The sequence below is a fragment of the Platichthys flesus genome, chromosome 20, assembly GCF_949316205.1.
Source record: "Platichthys flesus chromosome 20, fPlaFle2.1, whole genome shotgun sequence".
Lineage (NCBI taxonomy): Eukaryota > Metazoa > Chordata > Actinopteri > Pleuronectiformes > Pleuronectidae > Platichthys > Platichthys flesus.
In genome coordinates this window covers 3,235,263-3,260,215 of record NC_084964.1, presented here as the reverse complement: position 1 = coordinate 3,260,215, position 24,953 = coordinate 3,235,263, and the positions used below count along the sequence as shown (strand labels likewise).

Sequence of the window (24,953 nt, the reverse complement as noted above, 5' to 3'; positions counted from 1 at the left end):
AATTCTTATTAAAATAAACAGATAATTTCTCACATCTTTCAATAAAAGCTTATAGTGATGAGACCTAAATAATTGCATCATAAAGCTTTTAATGTGTTGAGACTGTGTCAGAGGTGAGTTATAGGTATATTGGTATATGTCACTGTCCACTATAGACAGCATGTTGTCTGTTCTCAATTAAAAGAGACCACAGTACAGAAATGTTGAAGTAACAATATTCTCCTCTTCACAAGTTAATAAAGTTTTATTTCAAAATCATGCAAATCCATTCATTTCTCATAGACTCTGTCCCTCTATACACATTAAGTCTCAAAAGGTCAACATGATGGCCAACTGTGTGGCAAACTAAACATGCCCCCTCTGTGGTAAATCTGGAAAATATTTATTTGTTTTTACATGAGCAAAATACCACTGATGGTATTATTCAGTCTGGTGAAGGCCAGCAATTAAAAAAGCATAGGTATGACATTGGCATTGTATAACGAGCGCAATGCTATATACATAACACCCATAGTTGAATATGACGAACATCCACTTTGTTATTATACGTATACGGTCATAGGTGCGACATGTAAAACACACGTGCATCCTCACCAAATGATAAAGGTGCAATCAGCTCAACCCCCTGTCTCTTTGAGTTCATTCGACTGTATAACGGGATTTCATTTACAATACGGACATAATGTCATGTAGGAACAGAGTGAGGTGAGATTTTACGTCACAGCGCCTCACAAATGATCCTTGTTAAGTTATTATTATGAGCCCAAATGTCCAGTGTTTAATAAAGACATTATGAAATACAGGTAAGACATAGATACAGACTTAATATATAAACAGGAAATTGTAAAATAATAATAAAAAAAAACTCAGCTCATTACAATGACAATCATTTATTGTGTCCCAGCATTTTGTACTTCAATCTATTTAATTTCACGAAGCCACAATGTCAAAGAGCAGAGCCACTTTTGCGATTGGCTGTAGCTACAGTCTGAAAGAGTGGGCAGCAGAACAGTGGCTTTGCCCCTGGCTGAAAAAACATTTCAAAAATAATAAGCTGAGTTTTTCCAAATGTAGTTATTATTACATATGATCAATTTTGTCTGCATTTATTCATTTAAATACTTAATTCACAATGTGTTACTGACTTTAACATTCAACACTTTGGGTTACTGTTTAAAGAAAAAGGACCTTACTGTGTACTATATGATTTTTCTCAGATTCTGAAGCTCAATTCCCCTTGTACACGCTTCACTGACGATCTCTTTAGAGAGTGAGAGTGTATGTTGAGGCCGAGAAGTGTCAACCGCTCTGCCTGTTTAAACGCTGACAGAAACGTGACGTACATGTAACGTTCAGGCAAAGCTGCATCTTGGTCGGGTTGGTTCTGTGCAAAGAGCCAGGAAAACCTGACCTAAGTACTGCACCTTTAAGATTAAGTGGTGGACTGACTTAACAGGACAACCTCAGTTTTATGTCCTTACCATTACATATGTAAATAAACGAAAAAATAATTGCTAATAAAAGAAAAAATACCTCTTTTTATTTCAAGCTTGTTTGCCTTTGTTTGCAGTCTTGTCCCGTACACTCCAAGGCAGCTTCAAACCAAAAGATACTTAAACCAAATATAGTATATTTAACCAGAGATGTTAACTGAGAGAAAAGCAAGAGCCACTCTCTTTTTTTTTTTTGTCAGAGGGATGCAGCAAATGGGTTGAAGAGTTACAGTAAAGCCCACAACACTTAAATACAACATCACAGAAATCTTAATTCATCTTAAATAATCCTATTAAACAATTTTTGGGTGACATCGATTTAGTGTCATTGTTATACTTGTTCATTAAACCCGCATAATAAACATGCAATGGCATTTTTTTTTCTGAGATAGTTTTTGGAGAATGTTCATACAAAAAGAGTAACTCTGTTTGCTGTATTGCATATGATCCTTAAAAAGAACAGAACAGGGAAGAAAACCAAAAAGAAAAGAACAGAATCGTCATTATAAAAAGTTCCTTGCACATCATTTGCCAGCTCTGCACATACATTCAATCCACAAACTTCCTCTATCTGAAATAGTTAAAACAAGAAGAAAGGAAATAAATCATTCCAATAATGATTTGGCTTTAAATAAATCATTTTCTGATATGATCCTCCATTTGTTCTTTATTTGTGCATTCTGACCCAAATCCTAGAAGGTCCAAACTTTGTAAGTTGTGAAATTTCTTCTGAAAGATTCGTGCCTTTCCTTCACTTTGATCAGTGCCCGTCGTTTTGCTGCTTTACAGTGAGGGTCTGACAGTTACAGTACAAAATAGAATTACGTGACCGTGCCATCTCATGTACTGAAATGGATGAAGGGATTTCTGTACCTTAATGTTGTCTGTCCTGCACTGCATGAGACAGAATGTATGGGTGTCCTTCAACAAAGCTAACAAGAAGGATTCGTCTAGAAAATGGAGGCATGGCAGCATCATGAACGATGAATACTGGACTCATGAAAACCAGATATGCTGTTGGAACAGTCACGTCACATACACGTAGCCTGTTCTTAGTCTGATCCTACAGCTCTGTAATATATATATATCCCCTTTGGTTGTTTATGGCCTATTTATCTATTTATTATTATTTCTAATATGGTCCACCACAGTCATATCACTGAAGGCAGACCCAACGTTAGAAATACCAGTAGCCAAAGCCAGTACTGAAGTTGTAACCGATTATAAACTAGTGGCACATGCCAATCGCCTGATAATCAATGACCCCATGTGTAGCTGAAATGGGACTTCAGTACAGTACAGTATAATCAAACATGAATTGAGTTATATAGAGTTGTACACGATTGTAACACTCCATTTGCAATTCATAAAGCTCTAAAGCACACACAACTGAAATATGAAATCACTTCAATTGTGGATATTTCGACTCGAGTTTGCACATGCCAACCATTTTCCTTTAGTCTTCTATAAGAGAGTCACGAGGACCTTTCTCTCTCCATCCTCCTTCCCTCTCTTGGGCTCCCACACGGCATCGCTCAACTTCCCGGCTTTATTCTGTATTTCTGTGAAGCTAGCCAGCATTACTCTCTCCTCCTCCAGCGTGCATAGCTCATTCCTGGCTTAGTAAGGCACTGTATCCCCCTGGCTCAACCTTCCCTCTTCTTCCCCCTGTTCACCTATCATCCATCTTCGGCTTGCCTTTGCTGTGCAGGAGTAAGTACAAACGTCATAATTCAGCTCTTAACAGATAAATCCCTTTTTTGCAGCTTTGGTATTGCTTTTCAGAAAACTACATCATTTGATTAACAAATATACTGAGCTAGCCCTAGTTAAGTAGCATTCATTAAAAAAGAGACAGTCTTCCACCAGTGGCACCAGGAGACCGTGGTGCCTTCTACACACCAAAACTCTAGCACTGAAGCGTTGGACAGAACAAAGCCAAGTTTGTCTGGACGGTGGTTTTAGTGCGTTGGACTGGGATGGACTGCGGTTCCCCAAGATGTTAATAATGGATTCAACCAATTTACAAGCAGAGTTTGGGGGACCTTTATTAATTTCTCTGACCTGTGAAACAGAAGGTGGAGGTAAATAGCGAGCTGATGGAGAAGAGTGATGCTGAGGTCCCAGGTCCCTCAGCTGGAACAAAATGGACTTGCTGATCATGTCGCGATCACTTACTTAAGAAGCCCTTCACACACAGTGTTGGCATGTACAGGCTGTGGACTCAGTATTAACATCTGTAATCTATTCCTCAACTCAGTCCAGTACAACAGCCCAATTTGTGAAGATGAGAGTGCTGATCAAACTCTGTGGTACCTGTGAATTCGAGTCCTATGAGAAGGAACTCTCAAATGTTCCAAAACCTCAACACTTTCCATAGAGTTGAATCAAACCATCATTTCATTGTCATAATCTCTGGCCATGGGAGCTTCTAAAAGGTCCTGTTTGTCGGAGAGCTGTTGTGTTGGATCACAGCAGGTTGTAGAGACGTGTGTCCAACGCCTGAGCCTACATGCAATGTGCATTGTACACATGAAACTTCGAAAACATCAACCTTCTTATGTCTGCTCTTTGTGTATCCATCACTGTCCTGGAAGTCTTTCAGGAAGTCGATATCTTTATCCTGCTTCGACTCTCCTCTGTCCATTTACGGGTCCCTCCTTTTTCCCTTGCGCCATGATTCCTCTGTATTTTTTTTCTTGTTACTGTGAAATAAGAACAGGATAAAGCAACAATGTCAAAAACTATTGTACAGCATACACTCGTATATTTTCTCTGTACAAAGTCCTTGAAGCATTCCAAACAAAGTGGTGGCAGAGCTGGCAGAGTTGACTGTCTGGATGAGGAGTCCCTCCTGTACTGGGAAATGGAGCAGAGCGCAGAACCTGTCCTCTGGTAGAACGTTGACTCCTCAGAGAGCAGTGTTAATGGTTTGAGGGTAATTAGAGGGAGGATAGAGAACCTCCAACAGGTGACAGTGTGAAAGGGAAGAGTCTGTTGCTCAAGCAACAGATCAGTTGAGCTGATCCTCATACTGTTTCCGGAAGCAGTCCCCAGCAGGGAAAAACTCCCAGCAACGCTCCTGGTACATCTTCCATACGTAAGACTCCTTGAAGACAGAAAGAAGAGGAAGGGTTCACATGTGGCAGTGGCTAGAGTGTAATCTTATGGGGCAACTGTGACAATCAATGAAATGTAAACGAAAACTAAATTTCTTTCACAATCTAGAGGTGTGATTCCAAATGTTTTTGGAAGTGCCATTCGTTAAGACACTCATATATTAAAATACAGGAATTTCTCTTCAAAGTGCTGACCCACAAATGACTTCAGTATACTTCAAACAATGACATTTTACAACATGTTGGTACTAAACCTGAAGGCAGGGCTAAACGCCTGCTGTTATGAGGTGAACGCAAGGCAGGGGATCAAATCGGGATTAGAGCTTAGACTCTTGGAACTGTCCACCCTTGAAGATCATAATTTCATACATCTTTTAAAGCGATGATACAACAGGTATGAGATCCAGTTGACCAACTGATCGGATCAAATTACTTTTAAATGAAGATGGATGATGTGTGTCCACTTCCTCTCACTGCACAAAACTGAAGCCCAAACATCTCTGATAGGAATGTTGCCATCTTGTACTGGTGACGTCATTTAGAGCAGAGGTCTGTGGAGTAGTGATCATAGTCACGCCGATATCCCTGCTAGATCAATTGTGAGTCTGTTTTTGTTGAGGTTGTGAATCAAAATGTGTCAGCATGTTATTGTAGCATCAAGTAACTAATTACAAATAGATTTAAGACATAAACTGCAGCCATTCACCAGGGGGCGATTTATACTTTTTGGCTTCTTATTTGGCAGCTTGCATATCGTCCATCTTTATATAGAGTTCAGTCATTTGTCAGATCTGATTACAATCTGTCTTTATTTTTTCTCAGCTATTTTTTAAATCAGCATCAGTTCTCATCTCATCCTCCTGTAGCTAGAAGAAAAATAACTTCTGCATGTCTGCACTTTTGCAAAATTAGCATGCAAGTTCTTCATATTTAGGAATTTTAACCTTAATACAATGCATGCTTGGAAGTACATGTAAAGAAGCTAAACAATCGATTGCATTTTCCTTCAACTGAATTTGTGATTTTCAGTTTTGAAATGGAAAATTCCGCAACCTTACATTGTAAGTGATACATTTATTAATTAGATTTAATTACACTAATAGTTAATTTACATGATTTTACATCACAAACGATAAAAAAAAAATTCTCACTTTCATTGAAAGACTAGCTTCATTTGTTAAAAGGAATTTCAATTTTTATTTGAAATGCCGTTGATACCTAACAGTCTATATTTGTGATTTACACATAAAAACTGTACATTTCAGTTTTTACAGGTCAGTGTCTGACACTTTCTGAAGCATTCTGAGGCTTTAACAACGTCCGCCACTGACAGCAAAGATAAGAAACTGAAAGAGGTTTAAAGTGGAGATGTACTTAACACATGACAAAATCACAGTGTTCACTGTTTATCTACTGAGGCTGAAGGGAAATGAGCTGCTTTACCTGGCCTGTGTGCTCTGTTTCATCTTTGTTGATGAGATACATCACAAAAAATCTGAAACACACAAACACACACACACACACACAAACGCATCAGAATAACATATCCCAAATTAGCACACAAACAGCAACATGCACAAACAGCATCTGGTGTTAAAATGAGCACTTCAATGCTATTATATTGACAAAGCAACTCAAAGATCTGAGCAAGAATTATACAAACTACCACTTAAAACCTTACTATAATTCTAAAAGGCAAAGCTCAAATGCTGAAGTACTTTAAATTAACTACTCACTTTCTTCTAAAATAGAGACATCAGGTGAATATGTGGCAAATATTTCGTGCTAAGAGAAGTTGTCAACTCTTGGGAGGTCACCGAAGGTCACTGAACGTCATTGAAGTTCACCCAACTCACTTGAATGTTCATGAACCAATATAAGTTGACTCAAGTGCAGCAATATCATACACTGGAAGATGTTAAACATTTGCCATTGAAAGAAGCACTAACAATCATGGTACTGAGATGATAGATGACCATCATTCTGATGTTTGATATTACGGCAGCTCCTGACCTTATATCTGCAGGTTTAATATATTAGTAATCAGAACTATGAATGTACAGTATAAAGGTGTGTGTACAGTATAAAGGTGTGTGTACAAAAACTCATGTACAGATGTACTCACAAGTAGTTGGCTAAGTTGTGCTCCTGTAACGTGTGCGTTTCAAAGCCGTGCGGCACTGTGTCAAAGTAGTCGTTACCTATTCCACAGATAAAACATTTGGTCTGGAAGAGAAACATGGAAATGTTGAGTTGCTTCATCAAACAAAACATTAAATGGGTTAACATTTTTTTTAGAATAAGTGATCCCCACTGAGCAATAATAGTGTGTGTGTGTGTGTGTTCACCTCCATGTCTTCTTTCACTTGTTCCTGCTGGTCCCTCAGCTCTCCAAATGCATCAATGATCAACCCTAGAATATCACAGAGCACAAATGTTGTTTGATTCAACATTCACCAACTAAGAAACAACTGGAGAAGCATTAGGTAAAATAGATGATCATTCGGTCTGTTGTATCACTAACTCTTGTACTATATGTTCATATTCTCCCTTCTTATATGTCTATCAGGTTCTTACAGGTAAGTGTGTGTGTATCAGTGTGTGTGGGAACTCTCACCCTGGATGATGGCCAGCAGGATTACAATGACAAAGAAGAAGAAGGTGATGTCAAAGATGATGCGATAGATCTCGTACTCATCACCTGCGGGGTCTTCAATCTGGTCACCGATCCCGCCACCTGCTCTCACACCGACGTACATGTGAAACATGTAGCACTGGGGAGGATACACACACAGATTTAAAAATGTAGGTCACATATGCAACTATTTTAAGAAAGGTATATGCTGCAGCGTGAGCACATTGTTTAGATTTGTGATGTTGAGTTACAAACTTATTAAGCAATACATACAAACATATGAAGAAAATAAATCAGGGACAAGAACTGTAAGCGTTAAAGAGCATACTGTGTGTAGAGGGACCAGGATGCAGAGAGGAGCCGAGTAAGAGACTGAAACGTGTGGGGGGCTGGGAAAAACCCCAGAAGAGGGAAATGCTAAGAGAGGAACATGTGAGATCAGCTCAGATCCTCTCATCGTTAGAATAAAAGCGAGGAGGAAAGAGCACATCTTCCACAATTAAAGTCAGGAATACTAGTCAGTATATAACTGGTGATAGTCCAAAAAGTACATATAAAATCTCAAGACAACAATTAAATTCTGCATAGTGTCCTCCGGGGGGGGGGGGGGGGTCATGTCAGATCATGATCAGAGTGAAGTAAACACATGTATGTGTCAGCGCTCACAGTGATGGTGGTCTCAGTGATGAAAGAGGCCCAGAGAATGCGGACATCTGGAAACATGCAGCTTAACTGGATGAGTTTAAGGAAAAATGCTCCTGGAGTTAACACTCCTCAGTTGAGTTTTCTGGATTGCCTCCCTGTAAAATTCAGAATAGAATCCCAAATCCTGCTTCTCACATACAAAGTCCTTAGGAACAGGATGTAGAGCCTTCAGCTACCAGGACTAAGCTTCCTTGCTTGATAAAGCTTATCTCTCTATAAATGTCATTTTTGTTATTTTGATTATAACAACCAGTCTGATAGAGCTTAAATACGATAAATACACAACTGTTTCTGGTCTCTGTCTCCATTTCTCTTCCCCCTCCACCTCCCTCTCTCTCTCTTCTCTCCCCTCTTTTACACCAACCTTTCCTCTTTTCCCCATTATTCTTCGCTCACCCCAGCCGGTCGAGCCTGATGGCCGCCCACTAACGTCTGTTTCTGCCAGAAGTTTCTTGTAGTTAATGAGGTAGTTGTTTCCTCTCCACAGTCGCCAAATTGCTTTTTAATTGCTGGACCTATTGGGTTTCTCCGCCTTACTATGTAAAGTACCTTGACATAATGTATGTTATGATTTTGTGCTAGGCTAATAACGTTGAATTTAATTGAATATGGGTCCAACAATTAACTTTCACAAGACCACATTCACATCAATAATACAGATGAAGGTTTTGTAATGAGCTGATCATTCACAATTATAACCTTGGACTTTATAAAGTCAGTAACCCCGTTGCTGCAGCGAAGCTTTTAAAGCCAGACAAGGTCAAACTGTTCCAAAGTGTCAGATTGTCTGGAAGGACTGTAGCAGGGCCGAGTAATCATCATCATCACCATCTTTACTATCTGACATCAGGCACCTCACCAAAGAGAGGCAGGTCCAGCCATCTAATCAGAAGTGTGATGTATTTGTTCAATAATTGATGGCATGGTGTGTGAAGGATGTAATAAAAAATGTAATGGTCCTTGAAAGGAACATGGTTCCCCACCGCTGCTGTAGACCAGGCAGAGCTGCCACCTCTGGCCCCTTAATAGGAAACAGAAGAACTCTACGGAATGCTATGGGTGGCTGACTATAGAGGATTAGAGTGTGTGTGTCCTGAAATTTCCGGGTGACAGAAGCCCCCCCTCCTCCCAGCCCCAGAAAACACAACATGGAGCCCTTATATAGTATTTGTTTCAGATGGCTTGGCAGCAGAGAACAGAATCATCACAGCTGCAATTCATTCTGTCCTTACCTGAGTCCTCACTCCATCACTGACAACATGTCCACTTATATGACACATGGTTACACTGCCTACCTGATCATACCTGTTGATGCAATACAACCCCTGTGCAATCGTAAAGGGATATAGCACCAAATTAAAAAAACTGCACTTTAAACCAGCATGAATCCCAACAGTATCTCATTCTATAGTTAACCTGTTGACCTCCCATTATCCCCTCATGAGGCCAGATACTTTACCTCAAAGAGAGCCATGTCACTACAAAAGGTTTGAAAGCATAAAAATCATCTTTGCTGTCATGTGGACTGTTGATATTCCTTTAAAGATAACAAATGCCTGAAAAAGACACAGACAAAAAAAAAGACCAAGTAATCTTAGAGCAGCTCAGCTGGACCGTAGACAAAGCCTGAGGGTGAACACTGTCAGACTCAAAGCTCTGACCCACGACTTTCGGTCCATAAATGGAGCTGGACCCTGTTTACTGACAGGCTCCACAGGATACCTCCTACTTTGACTGAGGCAGGGTTTACCAACATTATCAGCCAGAATAGAGCAATGAGACTGATTCGCTGAAAAGTTCTGCTCATGATCTTAATGTTAAATGGTCTAAGATGCTAAAGACAAAAATATATGTATTAAAATAAAATAAGGTACTCATTTAATGTTTAAAATCAGTTTCTTAAAGAGTTCATCGGACATGAAGATTTCTGAGGACAGGTCCCCATCACACCTGTGCCACGTCCACAGGACTGCTGATCGAGCTCCATACATCTCACAGAAGAAACATCCACCACCCTGGTGCTTCTCCTGCCTTTACCATAACATTATGCCCCACATACGACGAGAGTGTTTACATGCACAGTGCAGACCCAACACGCTTGTCATACTCACTGTCAGCATGTCGTCACACTTCATGTCTGGCAGTTCTCCGTCTTCGCTCTTGTTATAGAACTTCCTGAAGAAGTTGAAGGCCACTACTGTGTAAAGGTACACGACCACTGCTAACAGGCCAACTGTTAACACCAGCTGGAAGACAGGAGCAGAGGCAAAGTGGCCATGATACACAGCAAAATCAAATTATAATAGTAATCTAAAAAATTCTATCATTCTACTACTGCTTCTATCTTTAACTGCTATTTACTACATCCTGGGGACGTACCTTACATTAATTCCCATTAAGTGTTTTTGCGTGATTCCGGTGGCACGATTCCGGTTTGCGCCACTCTCATCCTATCCACTATGATTGGAGTACTTAATATGTTGCGTATTTATATGCTCTGTTTCTGTGTACTATCTACTCATATGTTTTCACCGGGAGAGAAACAGCATTTCAATCCAGTCTATGTCCTGTACATATGGCAGAATTTACAAGAGCCTTGACTTTGACTGTATTTTCTATTAGCACAATATTCGTTACTTTGATGGGAAAATCATATTAGATTTTTTTTCTATATAAAGCCTCTTTGCCCACTTTAAATTACACCGTGTGTCTTTCTAAACTATGCCCAGTTTGCTACACGTGAAGTTCTAGACTCTTCTGAAGGATATTTAAAGCAGGACGGAGTTTTTTTATCATAATTTAAAAATGTATTTAATTAAAAAGCTACAGCACAATAAAGTGACAGAGTCAGAATACTGTATAGTTGTTTACCTGTTTGCCATTGTGTGTGACTGAGGACAGGATGGTGCGCAGTGTCTTAAATCCCATGGCGATGTCGAGCAGATGGGCAGCAAAGAAGAAGTTGTTATAGTGACCCAGGATGGACATGGTCATATACCAGGCCAGGTACAGGGAGGACTGCAGGGAAGTTGGAAATTGCATATGTAATCCATTATATGTAATACTTGATTTTCAAATAAAACAATGAAAATATAATAATATATCAACTTTCTCAGTTTTCTTTGACCTCATGTGATCCCTGAGGTGATTTTGACAGACCAGTTCAATGTACAGAACCAAACGGTACACTTTGACAGAAATGTCAGTCTTTCAGTTGGTTTAAACATCACAGTTATTTATGAATAGGTGGAAAAGGATGATACGATTTAGCAATTGTAACTCTGCTATATGGAAAACTAATGGTGGAATTGGACGTTCAGAGTGTGACAAAAATACATCCATCATAGTATTGAAATTAAAATATATCAGTCAGCATTCTGCAGTGAATCCACAAATAGGAGTCAGACATGAGGTGTGTTACTGAATGCTTACATTGTCTGTGAACACAACCCCCAGCTTCCAGATCTGGTACTTGACATCAATAGAGTTCAGCCTGTGAACAGGGGCGAGAAAGAGAGGGAGAGGGCGAGGGAGAGGGAGAGGGAGAGGGAGAGGGAGAGGGAGAGGGAGAGGGAGAGGGAGAGGGTGGTATACAGAGGATGATCACGTGTGAGCAGGATTTCTTTCGTCTGAGTTTAGTATTTAATCAACTCTTAAATAGCTATATGACAGATTTGGACTTCCTGCATATGTACAATAGTTAATGTAGCATTTCCATGTGTCTGGATGACAACCAGTGACTGGCTGCTATCTGCTGATATGTACAGTAATAGTCAGAACAGCATTTCACAGGTCTGCATTGTTAGGTGAATCAAGTACATTTCAAAAACAGATGTGGATGTACTTTGACCTAAAACTGTAATCAGCCCATAACAGAAATTATACAAAAAGTTAAACATTTGATACATTGACACAATACAAATTAGGTATATTAATGACAGGAAATGTAACATGTGCACACAAACATACACACACACACACACACACACACACACACACACACATAGACTCACACAGCAGCCAGGGAGCTGTCTCTCCTTGGTTTCCTTTTTTTGTGAGCGTCACTGAAGTCCAGCGCAGCCTTGTCCATTCCCAGCAGCTCACTGATGCGGTCATGGCCGTAAAACTCCCCATATTTATCCATCACCTGAGAAAAAGAAGCATTATTTCACGAAACACTTTAAAGTGGAGAAACATTAAAAAAAGCTTTTCTAATTTTATTTATAATTTATATATATATATATAATTTCACTCGAGCTAACCAGGAACAGGTAACGACATTTTGCAATCCCACTGACATAATTTGATACAAGACGCTCACCAGCACATCCGTCTTACTCTCTCTCTCTTTCTCATCGAAGCCATCCCGAATTAACAGAGGCTGATTTGGCTGATTTATTTTCATCTAAATCCTCCTATAACTGAGTAAATGTAGCTCGGTTCACTACAACATAGAAAGGTTTAATAGATTCACAGATCACATTGGAATTTGATCCTGGATGGTTGTTTTCTAACATCATATTCTAACAGCTACTGAGAGTCACATCGCCAAATAGCACTCATTCATGAAGACAAGACAGAGACACAAGCTGGAAAGAGAGAGCGAGAGAGAGAGAGAGAGAGAGAGAGAGAGAAAGAGAGAGAGAGAGAGAGAGAGAGATTAAATACTGGGAGATGATATTAATGTGTTGGACAGCGCCCTCTGTCTGGAGTCTGAACGCCACACACAGCACACCAGGAAACTGTACAGCCACGTGTGACCGGACAGTTATTATGAAGTTGAATGTTACTGATTAGACCATTAGAGAACATTAATAACCTTATGATGCCTTAGTCGGTCTAGGATACATTTATTTTTTATATTATCATGAACAAATATAAGATGAATCTCCAGAAACAAAAACATTGACACCTACCTTCCTCTTCACAAACTTATCCCAGTAGTTGTTTGGGAAAGATCTGAAATCGCAGGACAAGAACTTCATGAGTTACATCCTCTCTAAAGGTGTATTACAACACAGAACACAATCAGCACCAACAGAGAGGGACAGCTTGTTTCACTGGAATGAGAGCGGAACCTCCACCAGGAGGCAAACACCCGTGCACCTCTGGCTCTGCACACATCTCTAAGTCAGTGCCACAAGTATGAGCTCATGCACAGACACTCTCCCAGAGACACAGAGGCTGCACTCACTGTGTGTTAATGACTAGTCGGTCCCACTGCCCCTTGATGTCATCTTCAGACGGTTGTTCCGTGATATAAAGGCCGTCAAATTCCAGCTTCCTGGCCACCTCCTTCTCTCGCTTAAAGATCACCAGTGGCACCTACATCACACACAAATGATGAATACTGGAAACAGACTCCAATATTGTTTACATTGTCCCTGCTATGTAGAAATTATAAATAGCCTGCCTTCAGACAGTAGTATCCAATAATACAGAAGAAAGAGATGACGGTGTGCAGGACGGCCAGGATCCGTAGCATGGGCTCCATGTACCCGCTGCTCTCCTCCAGGACAAAGTGGACTGCAACTGGCTTTCGGGGGTCACCAGTCGCATCCACCACCTCCTCCTTCACCTCCACTGTGTCTCCGCCCTGTGGATTCCAATGAACGCTACTGTCTGGTTGGCTGTTGGTGTATGTTACCTCTCTTTCCTCAACCACAGATGATGATGTGGACACCTAGTAGCAAGGAAAAAGCATTAGTACTAAAGTTAAGTTTGAAAGAAGAAAAAACAGGACAGTCAGCATGTTGGCAGGTTGTGATACAAGTAACACATGATCATAACTGTTGTTATGCAACCCCTGTAAAAACCTTGAATGTTGTGTCCCAAGCTTTAAAAAGTAATTATAAGAAGCCCCTTCTCCATATTTTTGTCCATATTTTTTTGTTTTATTTTGTATGTTTTGTGTATCAAAGTGCATTGTTTTAGACACCCATTTTTTGAAGGGCAACAAATTGTAGCTGTATGTTATTTATTATTATTACATTACATTTCATTTAGCTGCCGCTTTTATCCAAAACGAATTACAATAAGTGCATTCAACCATGAGGGTACAAACTCAGAACAATAAGAATCAAGCAAGTACAATCTTCTATAAGAAAGCCAAAGTTCAAGATGCTCTAGGTAGGTGCCATATAAGTGCTACCAAATATATATATTTTTTTTTTCATTCAAGGTGTAGTCGGGGGGGCTGTATACCATTACCTTATAGAATAGGAGGATAAAGTTGATTGCAAAGGCAACAAACAGAGCCAACATCCTCATGTTGTAGAAGTTCCGGGCAAAGTAGTTCTGCAGGGAGACAGAAAGAGGAGCTATTAATGTGGTTCTCAGGTAAGACAGAGGAATTTACTGTTACACTTCCAGCTCCTAATATAATGTGCTGTTCACATCAAATGCATCAACATCATAGCTCTCCTTTTCTCTTCCACTGCCTATGCCGTGGGTAACCAGTGCTTGATTAAATGCTTCAAGCCAAAGACTGGAAAATACTGAGTAGACAGAAGGTGCACTGCAGTGGAAAAAAGGACAGAGGAAGAAGAAGAGTATGGTTTACCAGCAGCTTCCTCTGGTAGGCGATGATCTTCTTCAAGAACGCAGACTCCTGCAGATCCGGCTCATCAGACCTTGACGTGTGATGCCTTCTTACTTTTGGCTTTATCTTCTCTTTTTTCTGTTGCTTCTCCTGCTCCTCTATATGTGCAGCCCTGAGGTCACAACACAACAGAGCTAACAGTACTGATACACTGCATCTTTACTCATATATTCCCACAAAAATTCACATGAACATATTTCTGACATATAGAAATATATCTAAAAAAATTATAAATCAACTTCAGCAAATGTTGTATTTATCTGTACTTTAAGGTTTACACATTGGCTTATAACTATCAGATTATATAACCATTGTACATACTCTGCCGTTTTATCAGGTTCGCATTCAGTGTCCGGTGTTGCCTCATTCTCGTCTGAAGAAGAGCCCTGCGACTGAAACAAAAAACTCCATTAACGACACTCTCTACTTCCTCAACTACAACCATATACCGCAGCTCCACTCCCGTATCATCACTCCACAGAGATTCTGTCTCGCTTCATTTTGTACAGTAGAAGGAAGTAAAGATGTGTCGTCCATCTTTATATACAATTTATGTGCTTGATCCTGAACTGTGATATGACCTCCTGACTTTTCCTATGGCACCATCATGTCGACATGAACAGCCGGATTTCTCAGAGCACAAACTGTAGACCATTAGCCGAGTTAATTTTTTTTTGTCCTCGATGACATGAAGCAAAATATTTGGGATCCTGAATTTTGAGATTTGTCAATTTTTTTAACAGAGTAGGTAAAAAGCCTGGCAAGAGAGGTGGCAAAAACGAAAAGAAAGAAAAATGTGATGTTTGCATATTTAAGTTTTTTCTTCTTACCGGATGCCTCCGTCTGAGCTCAGGTGGAGGTGGTGTGGGTGGGTTAGGAGAGGGAACCGGGGAGTTGAGCAGTTCAGTCAGACTGGCGTTGGGGTTATGGGGGGTGATCTTGTATTGGCCACCTTCCCTTCTTAAGTCCAGACCAAAAATGTCCGACAGCAGCTCGGTCTCACTGGTGTTGACTGCCAGATCAGCCAGGTCCTCTTTCGGGGAGGGTCTCTTCTCTCGGTCCTCCCCTTCGCCCCGCACTTCGTCCTGGGTGGGATCAGGCATGTTGGCCAGCAGCTCTGACACCTGTGGATGAAGGCAGTTTAGGAACAGCTCTTTTACTATTCAGTATGTTTAATGACTCTGCTCATAGGATCACGCACCTTTATGGTCTTGGCCCCTTCTACCAGATTGCCGCCCATGAAGGTGTTATGGAAGATTCTGAAAAATCCTCGGGCCACGCTGAACGCCACATGGAGAAGGCCCAGCAAAACTGACCAATACAAGGAGACCAGGGTGGTTACCATGTCCTTCAGAGTCATGTTCTTTATCCTCTTCATCTGCTTCTTCAAGCTCTTCATGGACAGCACCTGAAAACAGGATAAAAGTTGGAATGGAACATCAACAACCATGTTTCCTCCAACAGGCAGAAATCAAACAACAACACAGTGGATTCTTGGTACACCTCTTTGTGCAATGAACCCAACACAGAAAATCTTCCTCCACAACAACATGTAATGTAGACATTGGCCGCAAGGGATGTGTAATATGTCACCTCTTTGGGTATAGTTAATATAAAAAGGTTGTGCAATATGTCGTCATTGTCAGCAGATGTGTATGTGTAGATGTGAACTGTGGCATTTGTACAGGAAGTATTATAGAAACATTTTTAAGATATTTTATTTTATTTAATTTGAAACTGCAGGCTGGACGGTGCCCAAAGAATTTTCCCCTTGGAGACAAGCCATATATGTCCAAGCCATCCACCCAGCACTTATTGTTGTGTCTCAGACCAGATAATGAACACATACAAACACACACACACACAAAGCGCAGACTCTCACCTTTAACAGCAGCATGACGTTGTATCGCAGAGCCAACAGAGCCATGTACACTGTGGTAACAGAGAAGAAGCCCATCTCAGAATTCTCCTCATCCGGTTTCTCCCGCTCACTCTCCTCCTTCACCGCTGAGCGCTCACCAGCGTCAGACATCTGAGCAGCCAGCTGCATCTCAAAGATGGTGTCTTCGCAGAAATTCACAAACAGCTCCATCTTCTCCTTCTCCCCTCCCTCGTTCACCACATCAAAGATGAACTGACGCTTGGATTCTTTGACCTGGGCACAGGGTAAGTTAGTGAAGTTGGACCTGCGAGGAAATCTGTTGTAACCAATTCCTAACAAATCAAATGTTGTCTATTTGAAGTGACTAAAACCTCTAAATCTTTACCTGAGGTTTCTCCCACTGTGTTCGACTGGACTCGCTGATCTCAAAGTAGACCCGCTCGATGCGCTTGGCGCTGCCCATGATCTCGATCCGGCCCAGGTAGGGCTGGAAGTAGTTGAGGACGCTCTCTGCCAGCTCCAAGAAGGTCTGCAGCCGGGTGTCATGAGGCATGTGCTCCGACAGGTTGGTCAGCAAAACCGCCACATTGAAGCCAATGTCCTTTTGAATCACAGTTTAAAGTAATTTAAGTCACTACATAAATTTGAGACCAGGCAACCTCCATCCTGTGATGAAAGAGTAGGACACTTAATTTATCACAGGACGGATAAGTTAGGGAGTCTGGACCAATCATAAGGCTTTAGCACTTAAAATTACTTTCAGACACAATGCAAAACAGTTTCCAAGCATTGAGATGTGATTCAAATGAATTATAAAGCATGAAATCAAGTGCAGAATATGTTGCCTGTGGTTTTAGCTTATTCTTTTGCTTAGACTAATCTCAACTTAACCTAACTCAACAAAGCAGGGTCGCCTTAAAGCTCCTCCAAAGCAATAACACAAATTTATGAATGAATGTCTTGACTGATCTGGATGAGCCACACAGATCAGTCATAATTCCAACAAATGAGCTGTTCTACATTATTTATTACTCCTTTATCCAGCCGGACAAATGGAGAGGCAGAAGAACAAAAAAAAAAAGACACAATAACAACAAGAGGAATTTCCTATTAAACCCCTTATGAGATTGTAAAACAATTCTCTAAAAATATACTTTAATAACAGAATCTAATCATTCTGATGGGCTTACATTGGGACTTAACTTAAGACCCTTTTTAGACTTCTTAAAAATCTGAAAACATTTAGCCATTTACCTTGGCTGGCTCATGAAAGCGCTCCACAAATTCTTCATAGTCCAAGAGTTCGTTCTCATCAGTCTCAGCGCAGGAGAGCAGGAACTCTGTCTCAGACTGGGTGTAGTGTTTGTGGCTCTCCATGGCCTTATGGAAGTCCCTCTTGGAGATGACACCTGGAAAAGAATTTGTACGTCATAATTGTCTCTGGGCTCTCTTGTTGTGTCCTCCAGACATGCCGATACCTCCTGACCTGTCATTGACTACAATGTCATTGTGGCTTTTATTTCCTACGTTAGATTACCTGCATGCAAGCTTGCCATAGTATTAGACTAAACTGCCTACATGTTGTCACTGCTCTTATGATTTAACCACTTGTGCGCCAATCCTCCATGACTTCACATGTCATAACCATGAGCTCACAAGTTCAATATAGGGCAGCATGTAGCTACCTGCTCCCAGTCATTTTCTGTGTGTCCCAATGCTGTTCTTGTGGCTTTCTGCACTTTTGGCTCAGTTCCCTTTTGTTTGGCTCCTTTTACTGCCCAATGATCCACTCCGATTGTTCTTCAAAGACAAATGTGAAGAAAGAAAATGTTTTGGAGAGCCTTGCCTTTTCCGTCAGGGTCATACTCCTTGAAGGCATCCGAGGAGGTCAGGTCTTTCAGCTTGAGGAACATGTCAAAGAACTTGAGGATCATCTCCACATTGTTGGAGGACTCCACCAGCATGTCCACCATCTGCTTCCCAATAGTCCCATTCACCACATTACCTGGCGAAATAAAGAATCACGACTAACAGATTTTAGTTGTCATGCTCCAAGCCAGTGGAACTCTCCGCCAAAGGATATGAGAGCAGCCAAAATTTTTGATATTTTTAAACATAAACAAAAGCTACCTCTTCAGTCATGCTTTGGACTAAGAATGGTCTTTTAGCCATTTTCGTTATATTCATTTTTCATGAACAGTTCACTCTCTTTTATCAATATTAACTATATTAACTTATTCTCACTGTTTTTATATCTCTGGGTCAAATACCAGCCTGTTTGCTTATGACATGACTCAGTTTGTCTTAGTCACTAACAGCTGACTCAGCGAGTGGTGTGCTGTCACATTAATTGCTAGCTTTAGACAAAAGTTTTGGTTTGACATGTTTGCTAACGCTTCCGATGCTACTGTACATCTTGGGTAGTAAGCTACCAACTGAAAATCTCCAGATACACCCTGACATCTTCAGCTGCATAAATCCTCTTATAAATAAAGCTAAAGCAATTTCTCTCAAGCCAGTGTGGGGGTTGAGCAATGTTAAGATCTGCGCTACACTGATGATTCAAACATTTGGATTACATTTAGCAAAAAGTGCTAACTATTTCGATTCAATCAACACATTTCAGTAAAATTGTCGGAATAAGGTTTAACAGATGATTTAATGGTCATGAACATAAACTTACCCTCCAGCATAGACAGCAGCATGACCACCATGTCTTTCTGCAAGTCCATCAGTTCCTTAAGTAACTCAATCTGACTGGAGTCCTGAAGAAAATAATACTCAGACTTTAACCATACAGCAAACACTAGTTCATCATTGGAAGAGGGATCCCTCACTAGTGGCTCCCTGATGTTTTCAACCCTGCTAAAATGGATTTTTGTGGTAGTTTTATATTTTCTATACAGATAAATTTGATTGATGGCTTGATTTTCTTTGACCAGTGATCACAATAAAAGCTGGTTACCATCAATTCAAGGAGAATGTTTTTCATATCTAGACCGTGGAGTGGTTTCCGTGTCTAGTGGTTACAGGAGCTGAACAATACTCCCAGCTGATGCCTTGTTCACATAATTGACTGTATATAAAGATGGAAGACATGTCTCCACTGTCTACCATTGTACAACAATGAAACTTAGCTATCCTAGATATAGGTCCTGCCAACGTCTGCACAGTATCAAGGTCCGTACTCATGCTGTTTCTCAATGTTTTTATAGCATCAAATAACAAATTAAAACCAAATTTACTGGAGAATGGTCATCAGTTTGATAAGATCAACCTAAAACGACCGCATTCATCCTTCAGAAAGTTATATATAACGTCTACTTTTTAGTTTCGACTATATCCTATCCACTGACATGGATGAAGCAGTGCTTATGACCTATACTTCAGCCATCCAGCAGGTGGCGGTAAATATTGTTTTGCTTGACTTTATATACAGTTACATTACATTACATGTCATTTAGCTGACGCTTTTGTCCAAAGCGACTTACCTTACAAATACTTAGCATTTATGAGTGGCCATTTTAGGGGTTCAGTATCTTGCCAAGGAAACTTAGGCATGCAGATGGGAAAGAGTGGGATTCAAACTGGCAACCTTCTTGTTGCAGAACACCCGCTCTATCCCCTAGGACACGCTGTCCCCAGTTCATATGAACAAGGACAGTATCAGAGGAAGGAGCACAGGCAGCAAGATAAAGAACTTCAGGATTCTGACATTGCTGCTTCACAAGAGCCAGTATCTCTGCTGCTGTTCACTAGAAGCATTTCAGTCATGAATTTCTATGAAAGTATTTTAAGCAATTGATGTCTCCAGTTCAGGGAATTACAACTTGCAACAAAAAATGCCTGGTCAGCTGCAAACCAGACATTACCCTAACAGAACTTTCGTCATCCATATACCCCCCCCACATTCATTCTTAGCTCACCTGAGACAGTTTCATCTGCATATGAGCGAAGACGTGGAGAAAACCAACCACAGCATCCCACAAACGGCTATGGGCCAAACTCTGCTGGTTGCCAGTGCACGGACCCTTAAACGTCACAAGTGAAGAGTCACAATCGCAACAAGCACACTGATGTCCATTTTACTTAGCAGGAGTTTTAAATATATTAGAATACTACAGAGAATATTGCAGAACATCATGGAAATGTTGCTTTAAAGTTTTAATTTTCCCCGCTGTTTAAACTTCTTTTCAGAAATAAGGAATATCTTCACCCGGTTTCATTGAAACAATCATCTACTGACAAAATGTGGCTATTGTACACTGCTTTCACTTTTCAACCATTTCATTCATAATTAGAAATTTGTGATCTGGTATTTATTTAGTTGTATGCTCTACTGTTTCTGAAAACACGTCAATTCCCGCTCCATTGCTAAAGATCCTTCTGTCAGCCTCTGTCTTAAATGCTTGTTTTTAGCGACACCTCTGCTCTAGATTGGCCTGGTTTTGTTTAGAGGGCGTGGCAGATTAGCTGAATGTCCTGTGACATCACACCTGATGCTGGTGACATCACAAAGTATCGGCCAGACTACTGCCGAGGACTTTCATGACTTCGGGATTTTTGACTTGACAGAATTTTACACACAAAAAAACGATATATCGCCCTCTAGGAAAAAGCATATTCTGTCTCCTCTAAGCCATTTTAAAGGTAATATAAAGAAGGTGCTATAAGGTTCTACATAAAATTACAATAGTAATACCGACCTGGATGTACTCAGTGAGCGTATTGAAAACCTGCTTGGCCACATTAATTGCCTTTGAGAAATTCCTCTGGCCCTGCTCGTCAATAACATCTTTGCCGGAATAATACCAGTAGAAATCACTGATAGATTCCTGGAGGAGGGGAGAGGGGGATAAAGAAGGGGCCAGAGGCGGACATGAAAAGAAGAAGAGAATGAAACAGATTCACCATGAGGTAATAAACTGAAGAAGATTATTAGCAGAAGTAGTAAACACAGTCAAGAGGCAGTAGAATTCAAATAAATAATCAAGAAAAAGGAAACATCTGAGTAACACAACAACAAGCATAACAACTAAAGAGGAATGTGACTAAATGTCTGTTAAAACACTTGTATTATCTGGATTTTATTTGAATTCATTTTTTTAATCTGCATGCATGAAATATTTCAGAGCTTTCAGAACAGATGTATGATTTCTGATCTATTTAGGTTCAGTTTTGTACAATTCATCCTTCATGAGGCAGCAGCTGTTAATGACAGGAACTGACCTGGACTCTGAGGAGGTAGTCGACAGTAGAGATGATGATGTTGACAGTCGTGTTGTTCCCTGTTTGTGTCCTCAAGTAGTTCTGGAAGTCTGAAACAGGATATCACAAAAATCTGGCAATGTTCTGATTGTAAAAATGTGTGCAAATGAAAATGATTACATGGCTCTGACTCAGAAATATGAATGAAAATCGTAGGAAAAGCTTCTATCCATATAAAGGGGTAATATTCCTCACAATCTCCTCAGATAAACCAGCAGTGCAAATTTTCTGTAGTTGTATCAGCACATCATCATTCGTAAATGGGGGGAGCGTGGCCTAGGGGATAGAGCGGGTGCTCTGCAACAAGAAGGTTGCCGGTTCGAATCCCACTCTATCCCATCTGCATGCCTAAGTGTCCTTGGCAAGATACTGAACCCCTAGATGGCCCCTCATAAAATGATGAGTGTTCTAAAAATGTAAGTCGCTTTGGATAAAAGCGTCAGCTAAATGACATGTAATGTAATGTAAATATACATAAAACTTTAGATTCTCAGTCATATTCCTTGATTGAACCGTCACTAAACAACAACACACACAAGCTCACACACCTGAGTTGTGTCCTTCACAGAGCAGCTGCAGGAAGCGGAAAAGGTCACAGGTGAACTCATCATCCTGCATGACCTTCTCACCTGGCCAGAGAAGAAGAGACACACACGCACACACACGTGCACACAGCAAGACATACATGCAGACACACATGGGCACACACAAGAACATGAGCATGTGCAAACACAAACGCCAAAGCACACACACGCCAACGCACACACACGTTCATATGAAGAGACACACACATACACATAAAAAACAAGTCAGAAACAGAGAAGACAAAAGCAAACAACAAACAGGAACGAGGCAGAAAGACAAGAAGATGGAGAGTGAAGAACTGTTCAAAGATGGAGCTAATGTGATAAAATCCCCAGTATTTCTCTGTCAGTCAGTGAAACCAGTCTTATTTTACACAATCTCACACAAATACACACACTTGGATGAGCAGTGGACAGCCACGGCACTCTTTGGTGGACTGAAGGTCACTGGTCTTTAAACTGCAGCATTTTATAGTCAGGACTGGATTTGGGCTCCATTCATTGGAAATAAGATGCATTGGTTTGGGGATCTGCTTTGATTCTGCACAGATTACAAATACCTGGAGGAAGTCGAGGGCAGCTGCTCTGACTGTGTTAAAATGCTGCTTTGAACCATGAAAAAGTTCAGAGGAAGGCTGATGAGACACTACACAATAACTCAGTACAAGAACAACATGAACATTAACAGAACACATCCATAAAATATGATGACAACGTGGACAGGGCTAAAGGAGGAAAATCTGTCGATCTGAAACAAGACAGAGAGTGCACTTTTTCATCTTCAAGCTTTTCTTATCTTATCTTATCTTATCTACAGCTCACTCCACCACATGTGCCATGTTGAGATTCACTCATCCTGGCCCATAATGTGTGATCACTTTTGCTGATGTCAACCAAAAACTAATCTAACTGCATCTGCTGAAAGACTTCTGAATTTATTTGTTGTTATACACTGCTCAAAAATTGAAGGGAACAGTTAGACTGGAGAGGTAAAAGCAAGGCAAACCCCAAAAAGGGAACGGTTTTGCAGGTGGTTTCCACCGATAATTTCTCTCTCTAGATCTTCCTCAGTGAGTTTTCTCTTTTTGTATTTTGTTACTGCCATACTTACAATTGGTAGTTTAAGGCAAGACCTGAGGCCCATTTAGGTTGCACAGACAGTCCAGCTCCTGCAGGATGGCACATCTGTGCATGCCATCGCAAGAAGGTGTACTGTGTGTCCCAGTAGTCTCAATAGCATGGAGGAGATACCAGGAGACAGGCCATTAATAAGGAGAGCTGGGCACGGCCGTAAAAGGGCAACAACTCAGCAGCAGTACTGGTATCTGCTCATTTGTGCGAGGAAGAACATGGGAAGCCCTGCCAGAGCCCTACAAAATGACCTCCAGGAGGATACAAGTGTGCATGTGTCTCACCAAACGGTCAGAAACAAACTCCATGAGGGCCCGACAACCTCTAGTGGGACCTGTGCTCACAGCCCAGCACCGTGCAGCTCGTTTGGCATTCGCCAGATAACCCCAGAATTGGCAGGTCCACCACTGGCACCCTGCTCTCTTCAGAGATGAGAGCAGGTTCACACCCAGCACATATGACAGGTGTCAAAGAGTCTGGAGACACTTTGGTGAACGTTATGCTGCCTGTAACATCATCCAGCATTACCAGTTTTGGCGTTGGATCAGTGGTGGTCTGGGGAGGCATATCCTTGTAGGGTCGCACAGACCTCCATGTCACAGCCAATAGTACCCTGACTGCAATTCGGTGCCGGGATGAAATCCTAAGAGTGATTTCCAGACATTAAATTGGTGCAGTGGACCCTGGGTTCCTCTTGTTGCAGGACAACGCATGCCTTGACTAGACATTGTTGGGATTGCATACAGGCACATGGTGACCATACACACGACTGAGCAACCTTATGAGTTGTCGTGATAAAAATTAAAGTTGGATCAGCATGTAATTTCTAATTTTCAATAATCTGATAAGATTTTGAATCCAGCCCTCAAGGGTTTAATGATTTTGGTTGCCATTGAACATTCTTATGATATTTGGTTCTCAATTAATATTTTGTTCATTGAGCTCCTAAGTTTTCCTTTCATTTTTGGAGCAATGTACATTACTTTGTAGTAACAAATAGAGAATTATCGCTGTGTTATATATCAGCCCCTACAAAGACAGTAAATGACACAAGCATTGATAACAGTGGCCCAGCAGTGCAGTGTTAAGTAGTTATGCATTAAGGCCAGAACCTCGTGAGTTTCAATCCAGAAGCTGTGCAGGGAGCACCGAGCCTCTCACCCAGGGAGAGCTGGGAAGGTCTCCAGAGTAATTTAGAGTTTCATTCGGCATCAATAGATGAAGACTGGTCCCATTTCAGGCAGTAAAATAATTCATGATTATTTATTTTTTTCGCAAACGCCACAGGGGCCTGGTAAAACTGGGCTGTGATCTTAGCTGGCTAAATAAAGTAGCTCCCGCAATGTGTATTAGCAGCACATTTCTATGTTTTGGTTGCGTGATTTTTTATATTTTCTGGCTTTTCAATGACTAAGTTGAAAATACATGATTAAAGTAAATGCACTTTCAGGCGAGATAGCAGCAGGGTGATATACTGTTGATACACAATTTATCTCTTTATTAAAAACTAAGAAGGGAATCTGTATTATGTCTCT

At 40.8% G+C, this 24,953-nt stretch overlaps 1 protein-coding gene across 1 annotated transcript in view; it reads right to left on the bottom strand.

The window, feature by feature from the left end:
- Positions 1–212: 212 nt before the first annotated feature.
- Positions 213–24,953, bottom strand: part of LOC133931767 (ryanodine receptor 2-like) — a 109,924-nt gene continuing 85,183 nt past the window's right edge. The window contains exons 90-115 of the mRNA XM_062378721.1: positions 22,252–22,332; positions 21,665–21,753; positions 21,142–21,270; positions 20,362–20,466; positions 19,119–19,200; positions 18,282–18,440; positions 17,690–17,844; positions 16,821–17,036; positions 16,436–16,708; positions 15,755–15,961; positions 15,384–15,677; positions 14,875–14,945; positions 14,515–14,665; positions 14,163–14,249; positions 13,366–13,635; positions 13,147–13,277; positions 12,869–12,911; positions 11,966–12,099; positions 11,385–11,445; positions 10,824–10,970; positions 10,064–10,198; positions 7,230–7,386; positions 6,961–7,025; positions 6,738–6,838; positions 6,056–6,107; positions 213–4,602 (exon numbers count right to left, since the gene is read on the bottom strand). Coding sequence (XP_062234705.1) covers positions 4,507–4,602; positions 6,056–6,107; positions 6,738–6,838; positions 6,961–7,025; positions 7,230–7,386; positions 10,064–10,198; positions 10,824–10,970; positions 11,385–11,445; positions 11,966–12,099; positions 12,869–12,911; positions 13,147–13,277; positions 13,366–13,635; positions 14,163–14,249; positions 14,515–14,665; positions 14,875–14,945; positions 15,384–15,677; positions 15,755–15,961; positions 16,436–16,708; positions 16,821–17,036; positions 17,690–17,844; positions 18,282–18,440; positions 19,119–19,200; positions 20,362–20,466; positions 21,142–21,270; positions 21,665–21,753; positions 22,252–22,332 — 3,491 coding nt within the window. The 3' untranslated portion in view covers positions 213–4,506. The remainder of the gene's footprint in view (positions 4,603–6,055; positions 6,108–6,737; positions 6,839–6,960; positions 7,026–7,229; positions 7,387–10,063; positions 10,199–10,823; positions 10,971–11,384; positions 11,446–11,965; positions 12,100–12,868; positions 12,912–13,146; positions 13,278–13,365; positions 13,636–14,162; positions 14,250–14,514; positions 14,666–14,874; positions 14,946–15,383; positions 15,678–15,754; positions 15,962–16,435; positions 16,709–16,820; positions 17,037–17,689; positions 17,845–18,281; positions 18,441–19,118; positions 19,201–20,361; positions 20,467–21,141; positions 21,271–21,664; positions 21,754–22,251; positions 22,333–24,953) is intronic.